The sequence below is a fragment of the Bombyx mori genome, chromosome 28 (assembly GCF_030269925.1).
Source record: "Bombyx mori chromosome 28, ASM3026992v2".
In the NCBI taxonomy this organism is placed as follows: domain Eukaryota; kingdom Metazoa; phylum Arthropoda; class Insecta; order Lepidoptera; family Bombycidae; genus Bombyx; species Bombyx mori.
This window is the reverse complement of record NC_085134.1, coordinates 7179315-7202505: the sequence shown is the minus strand read 5'-3', so window position 1 is coordinate 7202505 and position 23191 is coordinate 7179315. Positions and strand designations below refer to the sequence as shown.

Here is a 23191-nt window from a genome sequence, read left to right as displayed (position 1 = left end):
ACCAAAATAATATGTTACTGTACTTTTTTTATTTTTTTATTGCTTCGCTGTGTGGATGAGCTCACAGCCCACCTGGTGTTAAGTAGTTACTGGAGCCCATAAACATCTGTAATGTAAATGCGCCACCTACCTTGAAATAAGTTCTAAGATCTCAGTATAGCTACAACGGGTACCCCACCCCTCAAACCGAAACGCATTGCTGCTTCACGGTATAAAAAAGGCAGGGCGGTGGTACCTAGCCGTGCGGACTGACAAGAGGTCCTACCACCAATGTTGTTTAATTGATCTCAATGGTATCTTACTCTTCTCTTCAGAAGACGTAAAATAAGCTTGGGTGAAGTAACTGTGATGGTGGGCTCTATCCCTATAGAGTCAATAGACTACCCTACCACTAAGTAATAACTATAAAAGTAATGACTACACAATAACTCTGTTAACTACCTTGTTGTTGGTTTGATGTATGCTGTGAAGTGGAGAATTTCACCGTTGGGCTGGTCTGGTCTTTTCCAGCTGATAAGGAGTGACGTGGCTGATGTCACCAGCACTTTGATGTCAGGCGGAGGACCCGGAACTGGAAGATGAGTGGTGATGACGTAAATGGTAGTTTTGTGAAATTTTGAAGTATTGGAAAGGGCAAGTTTTTTTTTTAATACGCTTTTATTAGCTTCAGACGTATGTATGTATGTTAGTATGTAACGGAATCTTTGAACATAATTTTGACCCCCTTCAAAACGTCGGATTACCTCGAAATTTGGCATACTTAATAAAGATAGATGAAAAAAAAAAAAATAAAAAAAATAATAGTTTAAAAAAAAATTAAAAATATGCTTTTATAGAAAATCGAACTAAAAAATACAAAATAAATCTTAATAAATTTGAATTAAAAATAGTGTAAGAAAAAATGATTTTATTGTAAAAAAAACCGTGGAGTGCATGGTATCAGTAGTTATAAATACTTTATGAACAGATATGAGTAGAAGGATTATTTTGATAATATCTTGAAAAGCACCCCACGTTTTTTTACAATAAAATCATTTTTTCTTACACTATTTTTAATTCAAATTTATTAAAATTTCTGTATTTCTGTCGTCGAGAGACTTTTACAATATACTAAAATGCCTCCTAACTCACCATCCTCAAGTGTGGCACATACAATCGGGTACGAATACGGACCGGCACCATAGTTGGAAAAGCCGGCCACTTTGATGGTGTAATTCGTGTACTTCAGCAGCGATTGAAGATAGATCTCGGTGTGGAGTGAAGTTACATTGTTCCACGGTCCTTCTAAAAAATATTTCTTAATGTTTATTTCTGTAAGGATTGGCAGTAGATGAAATATATTGTTACGCCGGTAAGAGTAACGCCATCTATCGCCGAATAGTCGAACGAATATCGAAGGACCTAGAAGCGGCTAGAACGCTCGAAAAATACAACGCCATCTATTGACAGATTATGGAAACTACTATTAGATATGTGTATCGGCTATAAAAGCGTTGTAGAGATGGCACGCAGTGAGTCAGTAATCGGAACTACTCGAAGCGAAGCAGCGAACGGATCACCTGAAGCGAAGCGGAACAAGCGAATTGTCTGTTTTGAAGTGTTTGTGAAGTGTTTAAGTGTTGAGTACAGTTTTTAGTTGTACTTTAGTGAAATTTTATTTATCCCGAACCCTAGCGCGTAACAATATTAAAAAAAAAAAGCTAATATGAGTTATGTGGAGTATGCAAATGTAAGCGTTCCAACAAAACTTAAAATAGTAACAGTATTGTAAAATTTTCTTAAACATTATTGCAATTCATTGGATTTTCCTGGTGATAAAGCGTGCAGGTTCGCGTGGATAGGAATTACCAGTATCACCATCGCAATTCAAATGTTGAACCTTTTTTATTGCCATCGTAGGCCAGACCAGCATACGGCCCATCTCATGATAAGTAATTATCGTCGCTTATAGACGTTAGCAAGTATAGGGCTATAGCCAAATCGGTACCTACCATTGAGTACTCTCCACAAGCCTCATTTGAAAAAGGACATGGCATAGCGGTTGGGATACACCGTGGAGGGGAGTTCATCCCACTTAGTCCCTCATGTTTCAAGAGGAGATATTTATGTTGTGATGACTGTGAACCTCCAGCTAATGCTATATCTATGGCCACACTTGCACAAGTTTGTGGTTTTCATTATGTCTGCTACTCGTGTAGTTCGAAGAAAATACTCAATTATATTAAATCACTCACAGTTTGCTGCGGTTCGGTCATTGGTAATTGCTTACTAACCTTCAGTTGCATATAGCAAAGTGTACCCCACGAGAGAGCTGCCGTGTCCCGGTGACGTCAGAGGCTGCCAGCCGATACGTAGCGAGGTGGGAGAGACAGCCGTGCACTCCACCGAAGATGGAGCCTGCTCCGGTGCTAGAATAAAACAGACAATAGCTAAACAAACTGTAAGTTTTTTTACCGGTGGTAGGACCTCATGTGAGTCCGCACGGGTAGGTACCACCATCCCGCCTATTTCTGCCGTGAAGCAGTAATGCGTTTCGGCTTGAAGGGTGGAAGCAGCCGTTGTAACTATACTGAGACCTTAGAACTTATATCTCAAGGTGGGTGGTGTATTTGCGTTGTAAATGTCTATGGGCTTCAGTAACCACTTAACGCCAGGTGGGCTGTGAGCTCGTTCACCCATTTAAGCAATAAATAAAAAAAAACTTTTAACGGTGAAGTTGAGAAGTGCGCGTTTGGGATGTTATGAGACGAAATAAGAAGGTTATTAAGAGAGTTATCACTATGAATGTGGAAGTCTTAGAGAAAAAGTTAGGCCTAAGAAAAAATGCGTGAAAGACGATATGTGTAAGAGGGGAGTGAGCGGAGAGGTAGTATGTGATAGAGGAGTATGGAAAGCAAAACCTGTTGCACCGACCCCAGGTGACTGGGAGAAGGGCAGAAGAATTATGATGATTAAATACCTCCTTCTCTCGTGTCTCGGAAGACTGGTAACGAGAACGGTCCGGAACCCGCACTAGTGAAAGCTGATATCGATACAGCATATCTGTAAATAAGAGAGACTGTTATTTTTGTTGTACTACACGTTCTAGTAGGCTTACTAGATACAAAGATTGGTCAAAGCGTAAAATCTACAATTGAACGACTAGTTTTTTTTATTTTTTTTATTGCCTAGTTTTGTGGACGAGCTCACAGCCCATCTGGTGTTAAGTGGTTACTGGAACCCATAGACATCTACAATGTAAATGCGCCACACACCTTGAGATATAAGTTCTAAGGTCTCAGTATAGTTACAACGGCTGCCTCACCCTTCAAACCGAAACGCATTACTGCTTCACGGCAGAAATAGGCGGGGCGGTGGTACCTATCCGTGCAGACTCACAAGAGGTCCTACCACCAGTGCAAGAGGTCCTACCACCAGTACAAGAGGTCCTACCACCAGTACAAGAGGTCCTACCACCAGTACAAGAGGTCCTACCACCAGCACAAGAGGTCCTACCACCAGTACAAGAGGTCCTACCACCAGTACAAGAGGTCCTACCACCAGTACAAGAGGTCCTACCACCAGTTTAATGGCTATTAAATAAATTAGCGTTCGTTGCTTGATCGTAATGCGATTTAAATTATTAATACCTGAAGATTAATAAAAAGGTAATTTGGTTTTAGAGGGCTATGTGTTGACATTTTTAATAAGATCCCAGAAAATGTTCAAATACTACACGTTTGTAGATTTAAGTAGACTCCCACGGAATATTTGTGCTTATAATAATAATAATCATTTATTTCAAACCATATTTTAGTCCATATATAAAAATAGAATTTTGAATTTGAATTTGAATATATTTATCCCGCCACATGTAGGCGATTCCATGCTAAGAAGAATGGACAAAATGGTTTTTTTTTTTTATTGCTCAGATGGGTGGACGAGCTCACAGCCCACCTGGTGTAAAGTGGTTACTGGAGCCCATGGACATCTACAACGTAAATGCGCCACCCGCCTTGAGATATAAATTCTCAGTATAGTTACAACGGCTGCTCCACCCTTCAAACCGAAACGCATTACTGCTTCACGGCAGAAATAGGCGGGGTAGTGGTACCTACCCGCGCGGACTCACAAGAGGTCCTACCGCCGTACTTGATAAGAACGAGTATATTTGAGACCTTGAGTTTTATAACAAACCTTAATAGCGATGCTGATGTCACCCATGAGTCGATAATAAGAGTCAGCTACCACTGGACGGACGCAGTACATAGTATATTTAAAATTAGTAATGGATAGCAAACGCAAATTATATTTTACTAGTGCTGTTTATAGGCAGACGAGCATACGGCCCACCTGATGGTGAGTGGTTACTGTCGCCCATGGACGTCAGCAAGTGCTTGCTTAAAATAAAAAAGCATTTAGACGGCTTGGAAACTAGTCTCATAAGCTTTGTTTGTTATATTGTAGTTATGCCACACCTAGTATTTTTGAGGAGTCCACTGACGACGGTTTCTTGTTTGCCGGAAAGCTGTGAGACCTTCAACGTCCTCGAATCAGCTTCCTCTGAAAACCAAAGATATAATATGCAATTTCGTTAGGTCATCAACATAATTGTAAATAGATATGCTTTAACAAAAACCGACTTCAAATAGAAAAAAAAGGGTGCGTGTACTTATTACGCGCGTAAGAAGTTATACTTTATTTTTATTAATTTTTTTTTTTTTTATATTAAATAATTAATAATAAATATTTAACGTTAATAATTTAATAATATTTAGTATGAATTATATTAAATAATAATTTTGTCATTTATATTACTAAAAAATGAATGCTAATAACATTTTTTTTTGCGCGAGTGCGAGTGAACATGCACGAAAGTTCACCTGCGGCTATATTCAGACTCGCCAAGTTACGTCGGTCGTATTGTAATGAGCGATTTAGTGGGCAACTTCATTCTGTTCATTTTGTGTCACGGTGCGCGCGCATCGCAAAATTTCACTCTCATCAATTTTTCATAACGTGCCTAAAGAAGTATAACTTCAAAACATATATTCCAATACACTAAAATAATAATCATCGAAATCGGTTGGCGTGATATTGAATTATTGAGTTATTCATCTATTTGTCGCGCACGTACTTAATGCAAATTTAATGGCTATCTCATGGATACCATTATCAGAACTGGACTAAATTGAAATGGGACTACACGGGAAGCTTCAGCTTTCTAATAAAAAAAGAATCATTAAAATCGATTCACCCAGTCAAAAGTTATGAGGTAACAAACATAAAAAAAACATACAGTCGAATTGAGAGCCTCCTTTTTTGAAGTCGGTTAAAATGACTTATTAGTAATAGTTAGTATGAAGCTAGAATAGAATAAATGTCATTACCAGCGCCACTAATCTGCGCAACCGCCTTCAGATGGTAGCCGAGAAGAATACCGTTATGGGTCTCTTTAAGAGGAGGTAGCCACGAGATATACAGTTCTCCGGGATTCTCGGTTTGTTCCACTTGAACGTTTACCGGTGGTGACGTCGGAGCTGGAAACACAAAAGGGTTTTAGTGCATACCAAATCCGGGTAGTGAAGCTAGTTTTTTGCTGATTTCAATAGCCCATTTTGGCGGTAAGAAACCTCTTAGACTCTCAAAATTTTAACTGAAAGTGCACATTTTGAAATTGATATTACAGTCATGAAACCTTTTTTTTTCGGGCTGGGCGTCGAACCTTCTAGGAGGTTCCCGTGCCTGCTAGACCGCGGGTCCAAGGATGTTTGACCTATGTTGGTTGTTGTTGGATGTTTATGTTGACCCTATCCACTAAACGACTACCCTGCACTCATCACCTAAGCGTCCGATCCCTTCCGAGGTCAAAACCCGGATGAGGTTACTGCGGTCAACACTACAACCAGAGGGCGCAGCTCACCGCAAGGATGTCCGGTACAGCAGCCCGTCAAAGCACCCAGACGGTGCCATTGGTATCCCGGAATACCCCGCTGGACCAGAACCAACCTGCCGGGTCCGGACGCGATACACCGCCAACCGGTTGCTCTTTTTATCTAGAAGCTATTTCTCCTCGGCAGCGCGCTAGGGTTGTGGGAGCGCGCCGCGCGGCCTCGATCCCCTCAGGTCAGGTCACCCCTTGACCTTCACCGGGGGGACAGTCATTAAACCTAAGACACCCTTTTTTTAAGTAGACTTACTAACATTCCATTTTTCGTGGTTTTTAAAAAAAAATAGTCCTATAAAGCTCTTCAATATAATAGAGACGATAAAAATATGTTAAACTATGTGGTCTTTGTCTTGTTCCACATTAAGCCTTTTAGTTTTGATGAGGAGGCAAACGATTAAAGACCATCGTCTAGTAATCCTCTCTAGGTAAAGGGTGCTTCATAATGTTTTTCATTTTTGAATTGACTACTCGATACTGCCATATGATCCGGACTTTTTTGGCTACCGAAATGCAAAACCAGTATGGCTATAATCGCAACACCTTTTTCCAGCAAGATGGAGCCACTTCTCATGTTACAAATGACTCATTAGCTGCTCTTCAAGTATTATTTTCGGTTCGGGGGCCGAGCCTCCTACGAGGTCCCCGCTCCTAGGGGGCGCGCGGGGTATGTGAGACTCAACGATCTGCAGGTGTTGAGAGCAGATCGCGGGCCCAAGGATTTTAGGGCCCACCCACTAAACGACTCCCCTGCACTCTTACACCCGACGTCCGATCTCCGTCCGGGGTCAGAACCCGTTCAGAGTAGGGGGGTTCCCGCGGTCAACACTACAATCAGACACGCGGCGCCACCCCGAGGACGCCCGACCGACGGGTCGTCGAGGCGATAGTCGACGACCAACGACGTCGGTCTCCGCGGTAACCACCGAGGAGCCCTGATTTAACGCCTGCTGACTTTTCTTATGTGGCTACCTAAAAAGTAAAGCTTACAATCCATTGTCACTCAACCTGAATGTTTTGAAGCAAAGAATCACAGAAGAAATCAACTCTTATTTTAAGAACGATGCTCCAGCGAGTGCCTGAAAATTTTAGCTCCAGGTTAAATGAGTGTGAACAAGTGGATGGTGCGCATTTGCCAACGGTTGTTTTTTTATAAATAAACTTCAAGAACTGCTCTTTAATATAACAATAAATAAAACGAGTTTTAATAAATATTGTTTTTTATTTAACAGTTAAAAACGAAAAACATTCTGAGACACCCGTTATATACCCCATAGTGATCTTTTTAAACATGTACCTTCTTCGTGGGTGGTGAAGTGCAGTGGCGCAGTATATTGGCTGATGCCGACTTGGTTCGTTGAAGCAACCCTCACTGCATATGAGGTTGCCGGGCGAAGATTCTGTAGTTCTAGAGACTGTCGGATGTCAAGGTCTTTGCTGCAAGTTACACACAATGCGCTCAATAATAGCCAGCATAGTGCTTGGCTTACAAGGAGACGCCTGTTGCAACTAATATATATTAGTCACGTGTCACGTTGTTTGTCCGCGATGGACTCCTGAACTACTTAACCGATTTTAAATTAAATTTGCACACCGTGTGCAGTTTGATCCAGCTTGAAAGATAGGATAGCTTACATCTTAATTTATGGCCGCAATATTATTTTATTGCAAATTATTTGTCTATTATTTGACATTTACAATTATCCGTTAACTCCAAACGATTTTAACAGATGGCGGTATTTGTTGACTGGACTGAGTAAGTAACCAATAGATGGCGCTGCTATGTTAAACCTACAAATGTGTCATATGAGCTACAATTTAATAGCATAACCACACGTGTTGTTGAAGCTAAAGTAAGTTAAATTTATTTCGTAGTAAACGCAATACAGTGAAATCCATTTTTTTTTGCCCTTGTTAGCAGAGAAGCATACGGCCCACCTGATGGTGAGTGATTACCGTCGCCCATGGACTTCAGCAATGCCAGGGGCAGGGCCAAGCCGCTGCCTACCGCAATTGTTCTACTTTGTTAATTTTTGGTATTAGCATAGCCGGCCACGTGTTATTTAGAAACAAAAACCTTAGCCACAGCAACGTGTGGCCGGGTCTGCTAGTTATTATATATAAGTCACGTGTCACGACGTTTGTCCGCGATATACTCTGAAACTATCTATTCGATTTCAATGTTATTTTTTTCAAAATACGTATTTTGTTCCTGTAACTTGAGAGATAGGAGTGTTTTTTTTTTCAATTTACAAACATAATATTTTTATTGCAAGTTACTTGTTTCATTTATGGTAAAGGTCATATTATATATTATAATAGAAATAGAAATAGAAGAAGAAGAAAAGAAGAAAAAAAATATCAAAGCATACCGAGTGTGATTAATGGTGATTGCTCGATCCCAGTCGTGGTCGTAGTTCAGAGCGCAATATTGGACGAGGTAGTTCGCGACCGAGGACCTTGCAGAGTCCCGCCACGACAAGAGTGCGGCTCGAGGGCGTACTGCTTCTACGCGAACTTCGGCAGGTGGACTCGGTGGCTCTTGAAAGAAAGGTCATGACAGCGAATCAGTTGAAAGAGCATCTGATGTTTTTATATATATATATATATATATATAAAAGGAAAGTCGCGTTAGTTACACTATTTATAACTCAAGAACGGCTGAACTGATTTAGCTGAAAATTTGTGGGTAGGTAGCTTAGAACCAGAAGAAGGACATAGGATACTTTTTATCACATTCCCGTGGGACGTGACATAAAACGTGGTATAGCAAAATGCAACTGACAGCTAAACGTAATGTAGTCTGTGGTTAATTAAAGTACAGTTTTGAAGTTGACCGTTTGATGTGTGTTTCGAGTTTCCATTAGCTTATTGTGCTGAGATAGGTAATCATTAAGAAAGCCATGCCGCGACCAACACGATCAAATCTTTCCCGACGAAGCCGTAATGCAACTAGAATTCGAAACATTGCTAGTGGAATTACTGAAGAAGAACATGAAATAAAAATATAATAATATAACAACTAAAATGCATGGCCAATAAATTAAATCATTAATCATTAAAATACTTGCTTTTGTAATTTACATCAATTGTCCAAATAAAAAATTGACCTTGATAAATTCTAAAGTCTGCTCATTTATTGCCTCTAAGGCGGAACAAAGTTTGCCAGGTCACCTAGTATCATATAATTTTACGGCAGGCAGCGGCTTGGCTCTGCCTCTACTAAAGTCCATCGGCGACAGTAATAACTCACTATCAGATGAGTCGTATTCTCATCTGCCTATAAAAGTAAAAAATATAATGATCCATGCTCTGGGCACTACTTTTTAAACTATCTATATATATAAAAATGAATTACTGTTCGTTAGTCTCGCTAAAACTCGAAAACGGCTGGACCGATTTGGCTAATTTTGTTCTTAAATTATTTGTGGAAGTCCAGAGTAAGTTTGAAAGGTAGATAAATATGAAAATGCTCGGAATTAAATAAAAATAACAATTTTGTTTTCCCTTTGATGTGTCCCCCGTCGGACGGATTCCTTTTGATTGTTTTAAGTTTATTTTATACAAAAGCTTAGGTCTTTTATTTATCGATTGAGGCACTGCGAAGTCTGCCGGGTCAGCTAGTTATTAACTAAACTTAGATGCGCCTGAAGTTAAGTGGTAGTATTATAAAACTACAAAGTCTCGTTCTAATAGTGCTCTAAGTTTAAGAGGAGGAATATGATTAAGTTTTGACAAGTAAAACACGAGGTCGTTGATGATGATATTACTGCAGTTAACAGAGAAGAATGAAGTTCTTTCATTAATGCCCGGATAGACTCATTAAGACCCATAGATATTAAAGAGTTCAGCATATAATTTGGACAAACAAACTCACCCAATATGGTGAGGTGTATATTAAAAATCGCAGAACCGTATGGATTATTCGCTCGACATTGGTAAAGCCCTGCGTCAGTCGTCTCTGAGTATTGAATATTGATGGTGCTTTCCAATCCTTGGTTTGCCTTCGAGTCCAAATGCTGTAGTCTGAAACAAAAGGGAAAAGGTATTACGCATTTCATAAGATCCACTTTGTACTTAATACCCAAAAATAGATGCACATATAATATGGTAAGACAAAATAGTTAAGTATCGTTAAACCCTCGGATTGGTAACCGATTTTTTTTTAGGGTAGTTACCACCACCCTGCGTATTTCTGCCGTGAAGCAATAATGTGTTTCGGTTTGAAGGGTGGGGCAGCCGTTGTATCTGTACTGAGACCATAAAACTTATATCTCAAGGTGGGTGGCGCATTTACGTTGTTGATGTTTATGGGCTCCAGTAACCACTCAACATCAGGTGGGGTGTGAGCTCGTACAGCCAGCCATCGAAGTAAAAATATATATATAACATTCAAATAAGAGATATTTTAAATAACAGAAACTTTAAGACGTAATCATAGTGAGGAAATCTTATAGTCTCTCTCTTGCAACTTTATATTTCAATAGCATCATTTTTTGTATTTTGACTGCTTCCTTACTTACTTATTGATTCCTAAAAGATTTTTAAGATTCTCACATCGGTGAATAATTTGACTTAAGTACATACATACCTCTGATTCTGAAGATTAATGATCTTCCCATCTTTAGTCCACGAGATGCGGATAGGGTCGTCGCCGAGAGCTCTGCACTGCAGCGACACTGCATGTCCGAGTTGTGACGTCACGTTTGAGGAAGACGAGTCGAAATGGACCGGCTCTGGGAAACACAATAGCCTTTCTCATCACACAGTTAGAACATGTGAATGAACGCTATACTATTCATCATCATAGTCGGTTACTTTTGGCAAAGCAGTCATGGTCATGTGGAATCTTTGTTTATTGTTGGATAATTGTAAACATAATTTCATCTTATACCTTACTAGCGACCCGCCCTCGCTTCGCTTCGAAAACTGTAATTTATTATTGATTTATCCACTATTTAATGGATGTTACTATACATATAAACCTTCCTCTTCAATCACTCTATCTATTAAAAATAACCGCATCAAAATCCGTTGCGTAGTTTTAAAGATTTAAGCATACATAGGGACAGACAGATATAGGGACAGAGAAAGCGACTTTGCTTTATACTATGTAGTGATGTCAAGAATGGTTCACAATTTGCTCACATGTGACGCCATCGTCTTTGCTTTATCTAAGTTTTTTTCCTCTTTGCATTAAGCTGTTACATATTTTATTCCGGAGTATTATTTCAACATAGCCTTGACAGCTGTTCTCCATAGTTCGTGAACTGAGGCTTGGCGCACGCGGTTTTGGTAAGGTCTTTCACTGGATCAGTCCAGCGCATAGGACTTCGTCCACGAGATCTTTTACCACCATATTTCAGAACATGTTATGGCCTAGTGCGAAACTTTGAACTTTTGACGGGGATAAAAAACAAACCGGCAAAATTATAATTTTTTGTTATTACTGATCGTAGGACCTCTTGTGAGTCCGCGCGGGTGGGTACCACCACCTTGCCTATTTCTGCGGTGAAGCAGGAATGCGTTTCGGTTTGAAGGGTGGAGCAGCCGTTGTAACTATACTGAGACCAACTCAAATCTCAAGTAACCACTTAACACCAGGTGGGCTGTGAGTTCGTCCACCGATCTGAGCAATAAAAAAAGGTACTTACTGTTCACACTCATCCAGATGGTTTTGCTTAGAGGCTGGCCGACGCCATTTTCAACATTGCACGAGTACAAACCCTCGTCCGTGACTGACACGTCCTCAATAACGAGCGTACCATTCGGAAGGCTGAGTATTCCACCGCCAGCTAGCTCCAGAACTGGTTGCCACGTTCCTAACAGCGCTGGAATAGAAAGAAGAATTGGCTACCCAAAAACTACTGACAAACATTGTTAAAGAGCGTCAGAAAAAAAAGTTAGGCAGCGGCTTGGCTCTGCCCCTTGCATTGCTGAAGTCCATGGGCGACGGTACCCACTCAGCCCATCAGGTGGGCCGTATGCTCGTCTGCCTACAAAGGCAATAAAAAAAACGGCAGTCACTTATCGACATTATGTAAGTGTTTACAGTTTCAGAATTAACTATGGCTAAAACAGTTTTATAATAAGTTTGGTTATTATAATCTATATATATAAAAGAAAGTCGTGTTAGTTACACTATTTATAACTCAGGAACGGCTGAACTGATTTGGCTGAAAATTGGTGAGGAGGTAGCTTAAAACCAGGAGAAGGACATAGGATACTTTTTATCACGTTCCCGTGGGACGCGACATAAAACGTGGTATAACAAAACGCAACTGATATCGAATAACAAAACGCAACTGACAGCTAAACGTAATATATTCTATGGTTAATTATAGTAGAATTTTGAAGTTGACCGGTTGATGTGTTTGAAACAAACCGTTGGCGAAACAAAGTTCGCCGGGTCCACTAGTTATGTATAAGAGAAATTAAATGGATTATGTGATAGCCCCGATATCGGTTAGCTGTGAAAAAAGTGTGTGTGTGTGCAAGTCACGCCCGGTAGAAGTTAAACTTATAAATCAATAAGAATAATCGCAAGGGTCAACGACCAACCACTCCGCAGTGCAATGGAGCAGCTTCACCCTTACGGAACCGCCTGCATGATGCACGGTATCCCTACGCCAGGTAAGTCTGATTTAGCAAGGGAAATACGAGAACTCTATCAACTGTGTAACATCTGGTCAGCGCAATTCAGAAATTGTTGAATTTACGTACAGCGACATCTGTTGATAACAAACTAAATATAAATAATTGTAAATCATCTTTTATTGTATGAGGTAGCGCCCTCTGTGATTAGATATTTTAACTTCACGTTTCATTTTTTCGTTTCATCGCGTTTGAAATCACATCACAACGACTCTAAAGAAGTTTCATTTCAAAAATTGTTTTTAAACTCCTACCGTCCTTTTTCATCCAATGCACTTGTGGTTGAGGATATCCGCTAGCACTACACGAGACTGCTCCCTTCCTGCCGAGAAGTAATGATGTATTTGATGGCTCTTCCAACCATTTCGGAGCAACTGAAAGGTTGTAAAATAATTATTTATTGGTGAAGTTAGATTCGTTAATTCAAGCTCCAAACATTATTTAGCTAAATATTGGTCACAAGTGCCAAGGCTACGTCCGTTAGCTATGCCTATGAACAGCCGAATTAGAATCTATTCTACTCTTGTACTCAATTGAGACAATAACCTTCAATTGAAAAGTAATTTCGTCCTAACACTCTGTTGATGTAGATAGAATACTTTGTCAGAGATTGAAAAATGTTTCATTACATAATGATTTTTATTACCTTTGATATAAAGCTCAGTGGATCGATTAACTTTTGCTACGTGGTTCGAAGCGACGCAAGTGTAAGTACCGCAATGCTCTAAAGAAACTTTCTTGATTACCAGGGCGCTGAAAAGCTCCGAGTTTCTTTCTGCCACCTACAAATAGTTAGTGCTATTAATTTTAATTAAGGTCCTCTCTCTTTTGAACATTTGCACTATCAAAGATTTGCAAAGAAAAAAGAGATGTGTGGTGTCGTGGGATACCGGATAGGAACGAAATTCCTTATTATAAAAATATTCATTTTAAGTTCTATTCGAGGTACAAAGAAAATAAAACTGGAGGTTTCGAAACAACCCACGGTCATTCGGTAACGTGCGAACTTATAGTGGTACACTTCATTCACGGTTGTTTGCATAAGAGTTAGTGTATTGCGCAAACGAACGCTCTGAGATCGTGGTCAATGAGTCAATGAATGGTAAAAAATATGTTATTTTGTGTACGTTATTACAAAGTTAAGTCGTACACTGTGTGCATTACTAATAAAAATCTTACGTTACGGACGTTTTTTCCCGGTTAGGGTACCCCTCCGTATTATCCCATAAAGAACTTCGTTCCAAAAAGATTCAAGGGACATAAAATATTTGAAAACATTAATTTAATGAAAATGGATATGATTTATTTGAATAAAAAAGTGTATATTAGAAAATGTCTTAAAATTTAACGCTAATACTCATAATTAGTACGCTATGAAAAATAAATGACAAACAATAGAACGGAAAGATTTTAGCACGCAGTTAATGGCTGTATATCGTTCATAGCATCTATTTCTAACCTTCAAACTGCTAGGTATTCTTTTCCCGTCTTTCAACCATTCGAAATGTATCGGCAAATCTCCAGTCCTGACGTTGCAGTAAATGTTTGCTATTTGCCCCTCCTGCAGGTTGCTTCCCAAAAGCAGTTCATCTAAGACTGGCGCTTCGATTACTTGGATCTCGAAAGCCCTTCTGGCCATTTCCCCTGACGGACTTGTCACGATGCAAGTGTATACAGCACCGCTTTGTTCTTTGTCGACTTCCGAGATGGTCAGCACTCCGTGAATGTTGACGGTAGGTGCGTTTCTTCTGATTTTGCGGCGTTGGGTTATTGACCTTTTGTATCTGCTCTGGAAGAGGCCGTTGCTGCTGACGATTTGGCCTTGATGTTCCCAATCGATTTTACTGTAACAAAATCCTTTGTTTTATTACAACATTAATACATACACAGTTATATTACCAGAGATATATCCTGTGTATTTTCAACCTAGGCTAGACACTTTCATTAATTTAGACAGGTGGAATTTAGACATATTCTTAAACGGTCTGGTGGAGATTAAATTTAAATTACAATTTATTTATTCAATTCTTAAACCTGCAATATGTTGATTATATTCCTGTATCGAATTCTGTCACTTATCTAATGGAGACTTGAATTGAGAAGCATATTTAGATTTATTTCGATTCATCAGTCTAATGTGAGTTTGTTCTTTTGAATCTGAATCTTTATTCTTTATTGTATACACAGTTAATACAATATAATAATTGCGAAAAGTTATAAAATGGCGAGTTTAACTCAACAATTATCTACCAAGTAACCGGTTCTTAAAGAGGGAGAGCTTTACATAAGTCGGTAGAAGAAGGTTTTTTGGCCTTTTTGTTTCATATTTGCTTCCTTGAGTTAAGTAAAATTACATTAAATGCAGAGTAAAGTATTCCAGCTTACCTTATTGGATATCCGTAGTATGGACATCTTAAATTTACCGATTCTCCGCTCTGCACTTTGATTGGTGGCAGGGATCTGATATATGGTGGGCCTGGATAGCACACAAATAAAAGTAGTTACGATTTCAAGTTTAGAGGTGAAGTAGAGAAGAACACCACAATCGAATAAAATAATTTGACTAATTGATAACAAGTACCATATTTAGTAATTGTAATTTAAAAAGTAAAATAAACAGAGCTTGAATCATTTATAAATATAACTAGCTGAGCCGGCAGACTTCGTAGTGCCTCAAACAATAAATAAAAGATATAAACTTTTGTATAAAATAAACTTGAAACAAACAAAACGAATCCGTCCGACGGGGGATACATCAAAGGAAAAACAAAATTGTTATTTTTATTTAATTCAGAGCATTTTTATATTTATCTACCCTTTAAGCCTTCTCTGGACTTCCACAAATAATGCAAGACCAAAAATTAGCCAAATCGGTCCAGCCGTTCTCGAGTTTTAGCGAGACTAACGAACAGCAATTCATTTTTATATATATAGATAATATATAATATAATATTGAAAGTCATGAAACGAAGTAATGTACAGAACAGTGCAAATTTACATAAAACTACTTAGTTACCATAAATATCCAGTCTGTTTTCGTGACTAGCACTATATTCTCCTTCCTTAGCGGTGCACGTGTAAAGCCCTCCATCTTCGACTCTGACTCTTGTTATATTTAGTTGGGCGATCACCGAATTGTCTGATGTCATGACTTGTCCTAAAGCATATCTGGAATAGGAGAAGCTACAGATTTGATATTTGTAAAAATAAACTGTCTGTAATCTATATTAAATGGTTTCTTTATTAGCTAATGTGGCTAAAAATACAGTGTACCTAATGGACTCTGCGAAACATCGTGCCAAATGGCGTCGCATCGCGAGAGCATCGGTATCGCAGGATCCGACTGATGCATGATCACGACCACTCTGTCAAGAGTGTACGAATAGAAAGAAGAATGTTGAACAGTCGCAAATCCCATAGAAACTAAACCTTGAGTAATATATTTAGGCTTTAGTTGCTAGGAGTAAAATTGTGTTTTCAAACCATTTGGACACCATTAGGAATAGAAACAGAAGACTTAGTTAAGAAAAATAATAAATAAATAAATAAATATTTACTAACAATCACACCACGGACTATTGTCCCGTGATAAGTTCGTAAAGAACTTGTGTTACAGGTACCAGATAACGGAAATAAATGTAAGATTTTTATTATACACATACATATATTTAAGATACAACCATAACCCTGGAAAAGACATTTATATTTATCATACAAATACCTTCCCTTGGCGGGATTCGAACCCGCGACCCCCTTGTGTAGTGACCATGTCACTTACCACTACACCAGACGGCCGTAATAATACTGGTAGTGCGAACTGATTAGTCATACCTTTCCCAAAAGATAGATTCATAGAAGATTCTTTAGTTTAAATGTACGTACTATACTTGAAAGAGAATCTTAGCATACATCAAAAGTATCAATCTGGTTATTTCCAAAATGAATAAGCTTTTTTTTAAAATTGTCTTCCTTAAGTTAAATATAATTTACAACAAATTGGTTAAGGCACAGTTTTTTTATATTAGTCTTATAGAAATGCAAGCTTGGCCCATAATTCGTCTTAAAACCATGTTTTTATATGGGCTCTAATTCTTACTCAACACTAATCTATGTATCGCATATTTAATGAAGTTTAACTTATCCTAAATACGGTTGAATCACATCAAACATTGTTTTCTTCACTGGGATTATTATAGTTCCATTTAAAGCTTTAAATTTAAAAGGTTCTGTTTGAGAAGTCAAAGTTTTGTCTAAAATTTTGCGATTATATGCTTTGAACACGCAATTATTCAAAGGGCTTGTATAATGATTTTCACATTTAATTAGTTTCCGAATTTTTTTGGAGCCCATAGACGTCTACGACGTAAATGCGCCACCCACCTTGAAATATGAGTTCTAAGGTCTCAAGTGTAGTTACAGCGGCTGTCCCACCTATCAAACCAAAACGCATTACTGCTTCACGGCAGAAATAGGCAGGGTGGTTGTACCTACCCGCGCGGACCCACAAGAGGTCCTACCACCAGTAAAAATGACCTGATTGTTATACATAACAGTGTGTTTAGTGTCATGGATGACCTTATGCCCTTAATCCCGTTCGATTGACTGGATGGTGCAGTCAGAGCCACTGACTGTTGCACCGAGGGTTGCAGGTTCGATTCCCACATCGGGATAACATTCGTGTAATCAACAGGTTTGTTTGTTCATTCTCTGTGTGTTTATTATCTATTTATGTATTTATGTGGGAAACGGAACGTTTTCGAGTAAAAGAGATGAATGTATGAGGAAGAAAGGGACGGAAGGGAAATGGTCAAGATGGCGATCGGGCATAGTAAGAGGGTGAACGACTGTGAATGATTACGACGTGTTATCTAATAAATTTTGTTACTTTTCCAAAAAAAACTGCTATTTACTTTGAGCAAATCCCACATTTATATATTTAAACGCATATAATTATAATCTATGACAGTCTCTAGTTCTCATAACACAGGGAATTCTAATTTGGGGCCGGACGACTGTGCTTAATAATAAGCTTAATAACAATAATAATTTATTGACTTATTTATTTCGACGATGGCAATATCTGTAATTCTTGTATCTATGTATTTAAACGCTATGCAAGTGTTTGAGTTTAAACTTATTTAGATAATTATTAAGGTCTGACCTAGGATCTGTATTGCTTGACACCACAATGCCGTCTCTTTCCCAAACAAACTGTGGAGGCTTATCGCCAGTGGCTGCGCACTGCATGCTGATCTGAAATAAATGCTCAACTATTTATTCAGTTTTATTAAGTTAAGGAGAAGTTGTAATTAGTGTTTTCGACTTCTTAGTAGGAAGCAACCGTCTTCTTGTTTTAAAATAAAAATATAGAGTATAGGTATATGAGAATACGACAGGCAGCAGGTTGGCTCTATCCCTGGCATTGCTGACGTCCACGCGCGATGGTAACCGCTCACCATCAGATGGGTCGAACACTCGTCGTCCTACAAGCGCAATAAAAAACAGATTTTTTTTTGCTTAGTTGATGGAAATGCACCACCCACCTTGAGATATAAGTTCTAAGGTCTCAAGTATAGTTACAGCGGCTGCCCCACCCTTCAAACCGAAACGCATTACTACTTCACGGCAGAAATAGGCAGGGTGGTGGTACCTACCCGTGTGGACTCACAAGAGGTCCTACCACTAGTAATTATGCAAATTATAATTTTGCGGGTTTGATTTTTATTACACGATGTTATTCCTTCACCGTAGAAGTCAATCGTGAACATTTGTTAAGTACGTATTTCATTAGAAAAATTGGTACCCGCCTGAGATTCGAACACCGGTGCATCGCTCAACACGAATGCACCGGATGTCTTATCCTTTAGGCCACGACGACTTCAATCTTCAAAATCTTCATCACCATACTTACATCACCGCCGGGTGTGATGGTTCGCTCCGTGAAATGCTGTGTGATGATGACCCGGTTCGCTGACATTCTTTTTCTTCTGTCCAAACCTGTAAAAGTTTGCATTTGTATTCGATGATCAGAAAAGGCAAACTCTAGTCATTTTCCACTAAATCCTATTTGCACTAGAGAGGGTCCACTTAAGCGATTTGTACCTTAAGCGTGTGACGTAATGTTCAATTTTGAATACGGGCGCCGTAAGCGATCAGTTAAACCAGCTGGTGACGTCACTAATGGGTAATTCAAACCTGCACGTGTCGATAGAGGATTTGGTCACGTAACCAAACCTATAGTTTAGCTTAAATTTAAAATTTATACGTTTATTTCAGATGTAAAAGAATACAGATCTAAGCTTCGAAGAATGCTTAAGCACTTAACTTAAGTCAAGTCATATTAAGTTTTTCCTAAGATAACTGAAATTCGTAGACACATCGTTTTATATTATACTAGCTGACCCGGCAAACTTCGTAGTGCCTCAATCGATAAATAAAAGACCTAAGCTTTTGTATAAAATAAACTTAAAACAAACAAAAGGAATCCGTCCGACAGGGTACACATCCAAGGGAAAGCAAAATTGTTATTTTTATTTCATTCCGAGCATTTTCATATTTATCTACCTTTTAAACCTTCTGTGGAGTTCCACAAATGATTCAAGATCAAAATTAGTCAAATCTGTCCAGCCGTTCTCGAGTTTTAGCGAGAAAAAAGAACAGCAATTCATATATATATAGATCACAAACTAGGTCCGCGGCTTCGTTCGCAACAAAATTAAATTTTATTTTAAAACACAAAAGCCACAAGACGATAAAGAAAGCTAGAGCTACGTAAAATAATTTTCGGTGAACATAACATAATATCCATTACCTTCTATGAAGATGGGTAGGTATATATAGTTTTTATATCAATTCAACCTACGATTGGAAAGATAAAAACTGCTGCCAGCAGTGCCACTTATCTAGTTGTAACGTTATCGGAGTGGTCATGTTGCCTTTTACCCATGCCCTTCATATGAGTACAAACTTTCATATCAATCGGGCTAATGTTTCTCGAGTGAATTCGGAAATTGTAAATATTTACCCAATATAATTTTATATATAAAAATAAAAAAGTTCATAATTTTTTGTTAAAAAATTTGGGAGGTAATGAACAAGTGCAAACCAAAGTATATGTATAAAAGTGATTTATTTAAAACCCATTACCTACAAGGGTGTTAATATGTTAATTCATATATTGCAGGCACTAACAACCCGTTGCCTAGCAACCGCCACTGAGGGTGCGAGAGGCCATAAAATCTTAATTAGAGCACTCTAACGTAGATCACGCCTTTGATATGATTACACTTGAGGACATTCACACGTTTAAAATGTAAATAAAAATTGGAAAATGAAAATCGGGCTCACTGGATTAATGTATTTTAAGTCGACTACGAGCTAAATTCGGGAAGCGGTCGATTTTTTTGTCCGCCACTGTACAATATGGTACGAAAATTGATTGGTAGCAAATGTCTTTGGGTATGATCAATAACGTATCGCTTTATAGGAGAGATCGTTCGGAAAGTGGTGGTTAATTAGACTACGCAATGTCGTTTCTGGTCTAATTGAAAAATTTATTTTAAGGTTTAATTTCGCGTTACAGTTATACAGTTATTTATAGTTAACTAGTCGACCCGGCGAGCTTTGTTCCGCCACACGGTTTGTTTCAAACACACACAACTGGTCAACTTAAAAATTCTACTATAATTAACCATAGAACATATTACGTGTACCTGTCAGTTGCGTTTTGTTATTACATATCAGTTGCGTTTTGTTATTCCATATCAGTTGCGTTTTGTTATATCACGTTTTATGTCACGTCCCAATGGGAACGTGATAAAAAGTATCCTATGTCCTTCTCCTGGTTCTAAGCTACCTCCTCACCGATTTTCAGCCAAATCAGTTCAGCCGTTCTTGAGTTATAAATAGTGAAACTAACACGACTTTCTTTTATATACAGTCAAACCTGGATAAGCGAGAGTTCAAGGTAGCACAATCTTATTCTCGCTTATAGAGGTTTCTCACTAACCCGAATTTCTCGTTAATGAACCGTCTGAATTTAATTTCGCGATTTTCCGGATTCAAACGCATTCACTATTCACTTAATGACCGTACCTACTTTAATTTTCCGTTTTGACATGCAGAACTGAACGTTCCTTCGCAATTGATTGACGATAAACTGAGTAAGTCCGACAAACAGGACGGTACAGAGGCACACGTGTCTATTCGAAAAGAATGCGATAAATTAACAACGTTATTTAGTTCCACGAAATAGAATAGGTTCAATATTGACGAGAAAACAATCCAAAAACAATAGAAGGAAGTTCCACAAAAGTTAAGAATGAGTCATAAAATAGCAGATGTTAAATTTGTTATTTGTTTTTTCATTTGTTCCTCCTAAATAATATAAATAAATAAAGCTCGACTGTCGCTTATAGAGATATAGATAAGTAGCAGTCTCACTTACGGAGGTCCATGAGGGAAAAACGACTCTCTCTTACAGAGGTTTCTGTTTCTCTCTAATAGAGGTTTTGGGAGCTTAAAATGACGGGTCCTGGCTATTATTCTCACTTATAGAGTTTTCTCACTTATCCAGTTCTCGCTTACCCAGGTTTGACTGTATATAGATTATACAGTACAGTAGTATAGTTATACAGCTATCTTATATCTTATACCTTTAAACGAGCGATTCTTGTATATATAATCTGAATCTCGGAAACGGCTCCAACGATTTTTATAAAATTTAGTATACTAGGGATTTCGGGGGCGATAAATCGTTCTAGCTACGATTTATTTTCAGAAAATGTTGTTTTATCCTTGTTTTCAATAATCAACTTTATCGATAATCAACTTTATGACTCTTCCCGACATCTATTGGCGCATAATCATACTATTTTTCATAATTGAGAGCAAGACACAATAACACTAAAGCTATTGCAGCAGATGGCGTTGTTAAGTCACCCGAAGCGAATGAGTGTTTGGTTTAAGGTTAGACCAAGAAAATTAATTGTTTATTTATATTATTTGTGTCCTTTTAACTCACGTGTTCACTTAAAAATGCCTGAAGGATCTTGGAATATTTCATCATTTTATCAATATGTAATTCGTATTTAAATATAATTTCTAAAAAACACATGTTATAAAAAAAAACCGAGTGAATCTCGGTCATCGTCCAGTTATTGTTTAAGTTTAAGTTTTTATTTTATTAATTTTTTGACGTATCGAATTCTGAAACAAAACCTCTCATTTTTAGAATTCAGATTGAGGTATGTCTTTTGTTTCTAAATTAAAGTTTTCCAGTGCTCACGGTTGGACTATCTTCATATTATTATAATTGTTATCGTGAATAACGAATTATAGAAGACGGTTGCGCTAGGTGAGCTATCACTGAATAGCAATCGTTTTCATTAGATATTAATATTGCTTTATGTAATTGGTCAGGCGTATAGATTGGTTCTTAATGAGGAGTTTACGATTAGCTATCGATTTAACTTAACGATAGTTTGATGGAGAGTTAATAGCTTATTTAACTCTCAGACACAGCCCACTGAGTTTCTCGCCGGATCTTCTCAGTAGGTCGCGTTTCCGATCCGGTGGTAGATTCTGCGAAGCACGACTCTTGCTAGGGTTCGTGTTAGCATCGTCGTCAGGTTTGAGCCCCGTGAGCTCACCTACTAGTTAAGGTTCCGCTGGAATAGCCTCTCTAGGCTACCAGCTTAGGTAGGAAAAAAAAAAGAAAAAAAAAGCATATTTGAACCGACTTGAAATAAAGATGGTCGCTTTATTAAGATAGCACGTTTAATTAATTTATTTACACATTATTGTTCACAACTATACAGAAAACAGATTTATGATGATCCTGATGACATTTTGAAAGCCAATTTATACTATTCATGAGTAAGTACTCTTTGGTCAGGAAAGTGTGCAAAAAAAGATGCTGAATAGGTATACAAATAAAAAGAAGTGAAAATCGACTTGACGGATAGTATAAACTTAACATAAAAAATAACTTTTATAAACAAATGACAGATAATTTTAATTTTCTACAAATTAATTATAAGATTAGATATAAGACATAGGTAATATGATAATGTCATCAATTAACAGTGGGGTTTAGAAAAATAACAAAAATAAACACGTGTGGCGCTCGGGGACTGCCATGCTAAAGCTATTGCATAGCATTTTTTATCAACTTATGCAATTAAAATTAGGCAATAATAATTTCATATTAAAACAATAATAAAATAAGACCGCGCTATAATTATAAATATTAACAAAAGCAAAACATTAACTGTCCCCTTCACACTCGTAAGCTAGACCGCGCGAGAGAGAGATGGACAGATTTTTCATGACGCGCATGCAGTACGACGTCACGCCGCGCTCTTATTCACAAACGCTACACAAGCGCAACGTGTGAATGTGTTGAACGCGAGCTGCATGGTAGGTGGAGTGAGGGGTTTGAGGTTTTATTTCCGTTACGGAATTTCTTGATTCGGTCGCCGCGCTCAAATCCCGCGATAAAAGCTATGCAAAAGCTTAAAAAGCTATGCAATAGCGTAATACATTTTCTAAAATTGACGGTAGTTACCATAATATATCGTTTGATTTTCCTTTTCGTTTCGCATATAATAT

At 38.2% G+C, this 23191-nt stretch overlaps 1 protein-coding gene across 1 annotated transcript in view; it reads right to left on the bottom strand.

Annotated features, from left to right (window-relative positions):
* The window catches only part of LOC101740043 (cell adhesion molecule Dscam2), a 197110-nt gene that overhangs the window by 12232 nt on the left and 161687 nt on the right, over positions 1-23191 (bottom strand). Inside the window, exons 9-26 of the mRNA XM_021353633.3 lie at positions 18492-18577; positions 17742-17833; positions 15597-15748; positions 14966-15056; positions 14040-14424; positions 13227-13362; positions 12835-12954; positions 11581-11757; positions 10518-10662; positions 9804-9952; positions 8299-8467; positions 7224-7363; positions 5370-5519; positions 4458-4542; positions 2960-3042; positions 2274-2408; positions 1132-1284; positions 442-571 (exon numbers count right to left, since the gene is read on the bottom strand). Of these exons, the coding sequence (XP_021209308.1) occupies positions 442-571; positions 1132-1284; positions 2274-2408; positions 2960-3042; positions 4458-4542; positions 5370-5519; positions 7224-7363; positions 8299-8467; positions 9804-9952; positions 10518-10662; positions 11581-11757; positions 12835-12954; positions 13227-13362; positions 14040-14424; positions 14966-15056; positions 15597-15748; positions 17742-17833; positions 18492-18577 (2578 nt within the window). The remainder of the gene's footprint in view (positions 1-441; positions 572-1131; positions 1285-2273; positions 2409-2959; positions 3043-4457; positions 4543-5369; positions 5520-7223; positions 7364-8298; positions 8468-9803; positions 9953-10517; positions 10663-11580; positions 11758-12834; positions 12955-13226; positions 13363-14039; positions 14425-14965; positions 15057-15596; positions 15749-17741; positions 17834-18491; positions 18578-23191) is intronic.